This window comes from Stylophora pistillata, chromosome 3 (assembly GCF_964205215.1).
Source record: "Stylophora pistillata chromosome 3, jaStyPist1.2, whole genome shotgun sequence".
Lineage (NCBI taxonomy): Eukaryota > Metazoa > Cnidaria > Anthozoa > Scleractinia > Pocilloporidae > Stylophora > Stylophora pistillata.
The window spans coordinates 20,244,640-20,255,437 of NC_142521.1; the positions used below are offsets into that span (position 1 = coordinate 20,244,640).

Genomic DNA, 10,798 nt, shown 5'->3' on the forward strand with positions numbered 1-10,798 from the left:
TTGCAGACAATCCAAACGTAAGCTCGATGTACTCATGCATTGTATGAAGTTTGCTTTTTTATTTCATACTTATGTACTGGATCGGGCATTCGCTTTATCAACAATTAGCAACTATTCACTGAAGTGGAGGTGGTTAGTGGTGGATATTTACCGAGCCGCTTCGCGGCTCGGTAAATATCCACCGCTAACCACCAACACTGAGGTGAATAGTTGTTTTAGTATATACTAAAACAGTGAGATAATATACACCACCAAAAATTGATTTTAATTCATACATTCCAACATTTTCCCGCACGGAAAGGACGGAAACAACAAGCCGCGCAAGATTAATTTGCATTTGTAAACAAAACCTTTCTCATTGGTTTTTATCGATGAACTCTGGGTTAAAAATTTAAACCATTACCTTTAAACACGGCCAAACCAAATTTAGTCGCTTCCTTTGTGTTTTCAGGGACTGCTTCGTCGTTAATTTGAGTGATTTCTTCGATTGTCACGGATGCAAACAGGACGCCATTTTTTTGCCGAGTTGCTCGGCGGTAAATAGCATAGGATATTCGGAGTTTGACTAGCCAATCACAGCGCGCCTTCGACGCTATCCACTGTTTTAGTATATACTAATAAATGTTATTCGTATTAAAGCTGCCTTGTTTCTTGGAATGGTGTGTTTGTGTTGATTTTATTTTTTTTATGTGCTGATTTTAAAGAAGTTTTGATCGAGCCTTCGTTGCTCTCTCGAAGTCAGTTCCATTATCGCGGGCTTTTTGACGCGGGGATATTCAGCATTTAAAGTACTTTTAAACATGTATTGTTTCTTTTGCCGGCTAATTGTTTTTATTGTGATTTTTGTTGTTTGTTTGGATGTCTTGTCGAGCAAAGGAAAATGTCCTTCACGCCGAGTCAGTAATTCGACTTCATTGCCCATTTCAAAACTGTGGTAAATTTTAGAAAAACAAAAAGAATTTAAACGAACATCTTCATCTTTATCCGAAGCACAAACTGGATGGCTTGTCAACCTCTCGGAAACGGGTTTCATTAAGACAATGCGCAGAAAAATTTCTAGACGACGAGAGTAGTCCTTATTCCAGGAAGCAAAGGGTCAGTGAAGTGCTGAACTGTCTGAACGATGAAGAACTTGCGGATTTAGTTTTACCGAAGATTGCCAAAATTGTGTCACCTGTGGACTTTTTACTGCAAGGAACTGATGGAAATCATGATTTTCACAGCAAATTATGCAAGTTCAGAAATGAACTTTTCCTACGCTACCCGGAACTTTAGGCACTGTTTTGTCCAGAGCCCTCAACAAGCACTGGTTTCTATAACCAGAGGCAAGTGTTCACTGAAATAGTTAAAAAGAACAAACCTAATTCTTGCAACTGGCTCCTTGAAATTGACAATAGTTCTTTTTACAAGGATGTTGTTATGCCTTGTGTTTTTAAAAAACAGCACTCGGCATTTTTGGAATTTTCTTGTGGAATTGTCGGGTCCCTTACGATTGGACAAAAGGAAACACAAGATGCACTAAGAAGTGGCCATTGGTATCAATTCAATTTTAAGTAAAGATGAGATTTTTGGTAATCTGAATGACACCCACCAAGAATTACTGAAACAAATTTGTCTAGAATTGAATGAATTTGGAGAAGTGGTTGTAGGCTATGTTGACATTGAAAAGTACATTTCATTGTTTCTTGCCCAACCTGGAATTCAGAGTGTAATAAATACACCCAACAATTGTCTGATTCTAATGGATTACACAGATGGTTTTCCGTGGCTTAATTGGTCTCATCATTTTACTGCAGAAACCAGTGTAAGAGTGAAACTAGTTGAGCCTTACAATTTACTTAGCACAGTTTTGACTGTTGCCCTTTGGTTGGGGAATGATGACTATGAGACAACACAAAAAAATGTGGTCATGCTGTTTATAAACAGCTTCAAGAGCTAAAAACAATTAAACATCCACTGACTGGGCAAGAAATGAAAATTATTAGTCTAAGACACACTTCTGGGGATGGTAAGGAAAGGAGGTTATCTACTGGCAGTTCATCTGCCAGATCTACTTATCTAATCCCAGAAGCTCCAGTGCACCAGAGCCAACTGGGTGACATGAAGATCATCTGTCCAGAACCAGTTTGGACAGTTTTAGATGCAGAGAGTTGCCAAAAAAAGAATTTGAGAGTGAACTATGTGGAAAAGCCCCTACTAAAGAAAAGCGCAGAGAGTTTGCAAAACAAAATCTTGGGAACACTGGGCGTAAAAATTTGAATGGTACAGCCTTTTTGGAGTACTACCCTGGTACTGCTCACCTTGGGTTTCGGTCACCTGGAACACTATGTTTGCGAATTGCAAAAATTGCAGCAGGTAAAATGTGCCTTATTCAAACTAGTTCACATCAACAGTGATTGTATTGTGCCAGAAAATATCTATATCTCATCCATAGAAAGTTTTTATGGTTTAACACACCAGGAAGTTGTCTTTAGCTTTACTTTCCTTGCATCAATAGAGGTAGGGGTCTGTAGGGTGATTATGGATATTTCTACAAAATGTGTAGCTCCATAAAATATTGATATCTCCCCCATGGAAGGGATTTTTTATAAGCACCCTCACCCTCCAGAAATTCTGAAAAATCTCCTAATACTTTTTTTATAGTTTTTGGTCTTTGAGAATGAGACCCCCAGGAATTTTCATTTGCCTTCTGTGGGGGATAATGGCTAGTTACTGGAACTAAACAATAAGAATAACAAAACAAAATGTGTATAGCGACATGTTCAAAAATTATCAAAGTCCTTTTAAAATTAGGAAATAACATGTATGCCTATCACAAGTTTGCACCCTTTCACTAAAAATCCTGTAAAATTATAATCTACATTTTACATGAATTGGGTCTAGTATATAACCCAACTGATACAGTATACCACAATAACATCTGGAATTTTTACAGTTTAAAAAAGTAGTTGTGTGCTACACAACTCTGCAAGTCTGTTCATTTCATTTCTGTTCATCTTCATGACTGAAGATTCCTTGAGTCTAGATGTCATGTCATTACCAGAGTTGGAGAGGAAGGTTCGAAGGCAGAGTTGTATCATTGAAGCAGAAGTCAACCAGAAATCGAGCGGAAAATGGACGGAGGAATGTATCCTGGCAAGTGGAAAATCACCATACCGGATTACGGTGGGACTGATGCGTCAAAATGAGCCTAAATTGAGCCAGTTGAAAGAGCTGCAACAGAAAATTCCATCCTTGAAGCGAGCAGCGGATGGAGGCCTTCAGGCAACTTACCAACCAAGCTCGAACGTCCATGGAAATCCCGAGGAAAGGTATCCGGTCTTGAAAGATCCGACTCTCGTCATAGCCGGGTAGTTCGCTTGTGTACGTCTCTTAAGCACATTACCATCGCACAATAAAACTGAGTACGTCATCAAAATGTACTACCTGATGGAAATGAATTTTAAAACAGTCTTCTGCGGAAAAGAATCGAGCGCTGAGTCGAGAATACTATCCCAGCATTGGACTCACAGAAGCCATCCAAGTAAGTAAAATTTTCACCTTTCAGAACAATAGCTGTCTTTCAGAACATTTCTTTGTCGCAAACTTTCCCGCATGGCGCCCGACCGACCGCCATGCTTCGAAAACAGATAGAATTGGTGCGCGCGTTTGTTTATGGGATACGGCATTAAAATTTCTTTACCAGGCCCCCGCAATGACGTCACAGATCACCTGGATTGGTTTGAGCGCTGGACTGTTGTGCGGGAGGCCGCGGTCGATGGTTCGAGCCCCGGCCGGACCAACACTGAAGGTCTTAAAATATCTGAGGAGAATGCGCTACCTTTCTATAATATCAAGAAATGGATAGACATTCTAGTGTTCTCGGATAAGGACGATTAAATCGTAGGTCCCGTCTCCTGGATCTAGTAATTAGTTAATTTGGTTAGGCAGGGGACGTTAAAGAACCTACTCACGAGATTACTGTGATGTGGTCTGGCCTGTTTACTGGGAATTGGGGGGAGGGGGCATCTTCAAATAAGTTTCCTTCGATTGTTTGTAAACTGCTGATGCAGTCCGGCCAAAGTCCCCCGAAAAGTGTTGTGATGCGCATTTGATCATATCCACATGTTAATTTGCGCAATATAAATATTAAATTATTATTATTACTATTATTATTATTATTATTATTTACTGTTTGCTTTAGGGCCGGACGGATGAATACGATAAGGTCAACTCTTTTGTTTCAAAATAGGTGGGGCGGTAATTTGGATTTAGTATTTTAAGACAAGAACAATCAAATCAAAATGTCCTTAATGTGCGTGTCACATTCTGAATTTGTTACCTCGTCCTCTCCTCTTCAGCTGAGTTGCGGCTTTAACTACATTACATGATTTCTTACTCCAAAATGTTTTACTGAACACTTGCAGAATTTCCATGAAAGCCCTTAGCCTACTGATTGGACTTAGTTTTAGCCTTTTCTAAGAGATCGGAGGCAAGTGCAAGACTAACGCGAATTACAAAAGGCGTTCCTCTCCGAGTTCGCGCTTGTCTCCGTTCATATTCTCAATACAGCAATTCTGGCCAGAGAACTCGAAGTTTATAGTACCATTGAAGGTCCGTTTAACTCGTGATACACCGAAATTGTTTGCTTTTCGATGGCATCGGTACACGTTTTTTTTTCTTTTTTACAATATGCCATTCGTGAATGTTTCATTCATCCGAAATGGGTTTGGATTTTCACAAATGAGTCTAGGGAAGTGCAAAATAAGGAAACAGCTATTGACGTATTTTCAAGGGCCCCTTAAATTCACGAGTAACTGTAACAAAGGAATCATCAATGTGGTATAGGTATTTTACTCAAGAGGTATTACAAGGAAAATTGCCAACAAGACAAGAAACGTAAGCAAGCCATGATGTAAAGATCAATTTTAAATTTTTACCTTCGCTTTATTGTTACCTTCTATTCATACAACCAGCACCAGTACCCTTTTTTGGACAAAATAATCACTACGGACTATGAAATTAATGATCTCCCAAAGTTTCGTGGTGACACCTTGTTAACATTGAATTGGCTCTCTTGTTACTTGGTGCAGACAGCACAGGTCAACTCTCTTCCATCGACATAAGGATGACACGGGAGTGAGCCACAAACACCTTCCACAGGGTACAGTAGTGCACCATCTTTGTTTGCCGCACTACCTGGGCGGGCCTCCGCGTCCTCGTCTACACATATATAGTCGCGCTGCTTCTTGTAACCGTGCTTCTCAGTCATAAGGTATCCATGATACTCCTCGGTCCAACCAGATGGACAATCATTCCTTGCGGGCATCATAAGCATTGAGCCACGTGACTTGACAAAACATACCACGCACGGTGCATCATGGTTATGAAGGGATTTCTTAAAAGGGTTGAAAGGCCTTACTTCATACTCAGTACCATACACGTACCCCGCGTTCTGCCATCCGTCTTTGTACTTGTCATACTTTGGACTGCTTGGAAGACAGAGATAGTTCACACCACCGCCTTGGTGTGAGTACCTGTCACCACCTATCAATCCTAAAGAGAAAATTCATGATGAAAGTTTTGTATTTCTCGATGAACAGTTTAATAATCAAGTTTTGATAAAAGAAAGAACTCTGTGATGATACCCGACTTTTAGAAAAATCTGAAAAGTCATTTTCTTATCAACACTTTCTATCGTTACACTCAATAAAATTATTATTTATTAAAGCATTCCGGTGCATTAAGTCCATATTTACAAAAAAAAAGCCCTCGAGAGGCTATCACGGATGCGACACATGAGTATTACGTTACCACGAAAGATAATTGAGTAGTGTACTTCCTCATGTCTCCATACTGACGTGCAATTTTACATATTGACTCTTGCCTTTGTAGACAATTTGAGAACCACTTCGACACGTGGTTCTTCCCCAGCGAACGTACTTTACTCCAGACTTCCCAGGTTGTCCCGTGTCTCCTTTGGCCCCAGGTCTTCCAACTCTTCCGCGTTCCCCCTTAGGACCTGGGGAACCTGCAACAGATTTTCCTTCCTCTCCTGTAGTAATATTAAACGTCTGCTTTGAGGTTCTGCTTTGAAATCAACTAAATGGAAGTTATTAAGTGAACGCTCTAAAGAAGCTCGGTAACTATGCGCCTTTCATTTCTGTATTATTCTAAGTTTATCATTTGACTTTGTATTGTCAAGTGTAAAACAGCTCTATCCATCTGGTCGCTGTGGAGCAATTGTATGCCTCCCAGTTAGCTCAATGTATAGAGCGATGGACTGTTGTGCGGGAGGTCGAGGGTTCGAGTCCCGGCCGGACCAACACTCGGGGTCTTAAAATAATTGAGAAGAATATGCTACCTTTCTATAACATCAAGAAATGATTAGATATTCTGGTCTTCTCGGATAGGGACGAATAAATGGAGGTCCCGTCTCCTGCAAGGTTAGGGGTAGGAGACGTTAATTTCCCACGCACAAGATTACTGTGTGATGGATGTCCTACCCTGGAGTGGGATGGGTGGGTAACAGGACCCCCATTGATACCAGTGTTTACTACACTGAAGGGGCTATCCTATGTAAATACAGATGTCTCTCTCTCTCTCTCTCTCTCTCTCTCTCTCTCTCTCTCTCTCTCTCTCTCTCTCTTTAATCTTTACTATTTAAGCAGATTTAGAAACTCACCGACTCTCTTAAATCTAGTATGCCTGGTGGAAGGCCTAAATAATCATTTTCAGTTCTACCACAGTTCTAATCTACTGAACACATTTTTGATGGATATTTCTTTGTTTTGATCTGTTGCACCCTTTCATATGCAATGTAAGAATTTTTCTCAACTATCGTTTGTAGTGGTTGTTCTAAGACGGTTCTAGCTTACTCCTGTTGTCAACATGCCTTATCATAACCTACGTTTTGTAGCCTAAAAGGCCTGAACTCTAACAATAATGAGGATTTTTCTCTGTTCTGAATCCCCGATGTTTTTTTCTTTTTCCGCGCTTTAACCACTTCAGCTTTGCTCAAAGCTAAGATTGCCGTCATTAACATGTTTTTAACTGTTATCATTATAACACCTTCAGTTCAGACACGTTGTCTGTCTGATTTATAGTTTTACTTCTTTTCTTCTTTAGTTTTTCTAATGCTTACCTTTTGGCCCAACTTGTCCAGGTTTTCCAGGAGGTCCAGGTGGACCAGGTGGTCCCATCAAGCTTTGTTTGTTACTTCTACCATGGAGTCCTAAAATATACCGACATGTATCAAATTATACGTTGCAATAAACACTGAGACACACAGATCCGCCATTTCTGCATTCGCCCACATTGAATGGTGTATTTGGAGGACTTAAAATAAATCAGTAAATTTTAAGAATAGCAATGCAGAACGAATACTGTTTATGGCTTTTTTTTCCTGACCGAAGCTCTTACTTTACTGAGATATATCAGTTTTCAGTAGAGCATATTTTATGGGCAGCATTTTTTCGGTCACAACCTTTAGCCGATAAATAACATTAATTCCCTCTTCTCTTTCTGTCAGATCACTTTAGTTTTCCCCATATTGACTTCGAAATAAATTCTGCGGTTCTTAATTTGTTTTAAAACAAAGATTGACACGCGACTAAAAAAATATTTTTAACTTAATAATACTTTATGAAAATTAACTCAGAAAGTTAAAATGAGAGGTATTGGCACCTAATAATTGCATTGATTAATATGCCTCTCCTTCATTTAATGTCTGAGTTCTCCAAAATAATTTTTCGTTTGTGAAACGTTGAGCGAAGTTTTGAGATCTTCTATAGATACACTTTCGCTTATTCTTCAAGTCGCTCGAATTTGGTCAGTGATACCGTAAATTTCTCAACAGAATCCGATGGAGTTCGATCAGTGAAAGTCGCATTAAATCCTCTTGTTTCTAGCTAGAAAAAGCATCTTATCTGACTTCAATTTTTCGGTGGAAGAAAGACAAGATTTACACACGTCATTGTAGAAAACAAACAAGCAGATTCTCACAACTTCAAAACATACATTTGAATTCACTTATAATTTAACTTTCTATGACCTTTAAACCTAAACAGGGGCAATTCTTCGAAGATTAATCGTCTTTGGAAATAAAAAATACTTTCCGTAAGGTCTCTAGTGCGTTTTTAAGTGAAGATCGTCGCTGTGGTCACTTACCTCGTGAGTGTTTGCCACACCAGTACTGTTTTTCATTCAAAACGGTACATGTGCTTTTTTTTCTCTCCAGTTGACAGGTGTCAGATCGTGACAGATACTTATTGAAAAAGACGTTTCAAAGTTTGCTTGGGAGCATTCAAGTCACCTTTATCATTACGTAAAAAAATGTTTCGGTGAGGCCTTTCTCTTTCACTTGAATAAACTTTGTTTCTTTTTCATGTACTAGCTAAAAAATTGTTCAGTTTATGGAATCCTCCCGTAATTAAACTTGTAACTTTAGCCCTAAATCATTCGGGTTATTTTAGCAAGCAATTCGCTAAGTGTTGGAAAAAAACTTCCATTCACCAACCTAAGTCTTGAGAAAAACTCTGCGCTCCGTATTGAGTACCGCGATATCCAAGACCTTGTAGCTTATTCTGCATAGTTTGTTTCAAGGTTATCACCCAAAATTAATGGCTTAGTCATTGTACAAACCTAATAGATAGGCCAAAATCCACGAGTCGTGTGATCCTGGTTTCAGCAACGCTTCCATTCTGCGAGGAAAATAAAGTAATATAACATAGCGCACAAGTCTAACCTTATTCCCAAGGAGCAGCTATATGCGTATATCTCTATGTACAAAATGTGTCTTGAAGAATTACCACCCCCTACAGTTTATAGTAATTAAGCGATCGATCAGCAGTCATTTAGAATTGCAATCAACCATAAATTAAAATTCTATGGATAATATTTATTGTTGTCTTTTTCATATGTCAATTTTAGAATGTATAACACATACCTTATTATAGGAAATTAACAATTCATGTAATTAACGCGAATTTCAAAAATTCGCGTTAATTTTATGTATCTTAATTTATCTAATTGTTAATTAAAATGACGTTAATTGAATGCATCGTTATTTAGACACCTTTATTATAAGCAAAGCTACAATACTCTACGTCACTGTCAGAGTCGGTTGACTCATCATCATTTAATATTAAGTTCAAAATGTCCTTAGATTCATCAGTGTAGCAATCGTCTTCTCTGAGGGGATAACTCACTTCTTCAACTTTCTTGCGCAAAATGTCTATCGCATTTTTGTCATCCCATTTCACAGTTACCGCAATAGGTATTTCTAATCCACCTTGAACAAGTGGAGATGGCTTACATTTTATCACTGTAACCTCTCCTTTTATGACAGCTTCTCTCTGCAGTGCGTGCCAAATATATCGGCTCGATTCTATTGGAATATGTCCGACAGTAGAAGGAAATATGGTTCCTAGCAATATTGTTTGCCCAGCAACTGCAAACCGGTTGTGTTTATTGTCTTTCTCTTGCTTGAACGTGAGCTGTTGCTTTAAGGTTTCCAGCTAGTGCGATACACGTGATAACCTCTTAAAGCAGTGTTGAATTTCAATGTGGGAATAATTATGCAACATACCGCACGGAAATTCGCGTTAATTAATGTATGTAAACATAACTTTTGGAAAATTCGCGTTAATTTTATGAGGCGTAAATTTTGTTCGCGTTATTAACATGCTTCGTTATATTCCTATAATAAGGTAATTGTTAAAATTTAAACACCAGATAAATTTTCGCACTCGAATTCCTTTCCTGAGGCAATTTTTTAAAGCAAGAATTATAAGCGATTTATTGCTTGGATCCACAGTTTTCTCCTGGCATAAGCGAACAGGGAAACTCAAGAATGGAGACCTTCCCTCCTGTAAATGATTTTCTCTCTTTTGATAACATTCAGGAATAGAACAACTCTTGGGTATGGCGAAAAAGGATAGAATAGTACTGCGCATTACTTTACAAAAGCTGTGTTCTCATAACGAAACCCGAAGACTGACTAGCCTCGCTTTGGTGTAACCTAACCCAGGCCGACCGATTCGTCCGCTTAATTTGCATTTGATGTTTGAGGTAACATCATAGCATTAACTGTTACTTATTTTAACCTCTTTGCTCTTTAGGAGATATTTTCTTATCTAAGAAGTCGCGCAGTCAACCTGATCGTCTAGTCGACCTTGACCTCTTAAAAATGGACGTGCATCTTTTCGTTCATTTTCATTGTAGCATTACACCTGCAGATTGATGGTTTTTGGTTCATTGGAGCCGTAAAAATTGCGACATCGCTTTAGTTTGCAATAAATACTAAGTACGGCAAGAACTGTAATTTTTTCTGTCCGCCTTCCAGCTGTTTGGGCAGAAGTATGATTCGATCATGATCTGCATTTGTAATGAGTGAGATTATTGTTTTTGTGGGCCCTACAGGTCAGTTGGTAGAAGAATAACGAAGGTGAATTTTGCACTTTTCGTTTTCAAGTGCGATAAATTAAGCGTGGCTCGGAATATATTTCTAAGTCTTACTTATCTTCCAAGGATTTCAGTCGCTTGAGGATGTGTGGCATACCCATGGTCTTGTTATCTTTAAGAACTCTCTGTCCTCCACCTAGACTTCTTGTGGTTTCAGCCGCTCCAAGGAAGTAAAGGAATACCGAACAGACGAAAAACGCTAATAAGAAGTAAAGTGGGACGTTTGTCGAGGTGAGACATTTCATCGTGGAATAAACAGGCGATCACTGAGGGCCAAAGGAATCTTTTACCGTGATAGTGCGCTGAGGGTATTTTGACTTGAGTGAAACTTAACTAAGAGTTAAAGGTGCGACGA

At 39.0% G+C, this 10,798-nt stretch overlaps 1 protein-coding gene across 1 annotated transcript; it reads right to left on the bottom strand.

The window, feature by feature from the left end:
- Positions 1-4,905: 4,905 nt before the first annotated feature.
- LOC111343086 (uncharacterized) lies at positions 4,906-10,798 on the bottom strand. The gene is made up of 5 exons (XM_022950223.2): positions 10,498-10,798; positions 8,623-8,681; positions 7,124-7,213; positions 5,867-6,034; positions 4,906-5,535 (listed from the first exon to the last, which is right to left on the bottom strand). The coding sequence occupies exons 1-5, from the start codon at positions 10,686-10,688 to the stop codon at positions 5,060-5,062; spliced, it is 984 nt and encodes a 327-aa protein (XP_022805958.1). The 5' UTR covers positions 10,689-10,798; the 3' UTR covers positions 4,906-5,059.

Bases quoted from the DNA above. Each gene is read 5' to 3' on its own strand.
- LOC111343086 (XM_022950223.2), bottom strand. From the start codon at position 10,688: ATGAAATGTCTCACCTCGACAAACGTCCCACTTTACTTCTTATTAGCG. The intron at 8,682-10,497 runs GTAAGACTTAGA...TTTTCCTCGCAG, and splicing joins CTGAAATCCTTGGAAGATAA to AATGGAAGCGTTGCTGAAAC. The intron at 6,035-7,123 runs GTAAGCATTAGA...ATATTACTACAG, and splicing joins TGGACAAGTTGGGCCAAAAG to GAGAGGAAGGAAAATCTGTT.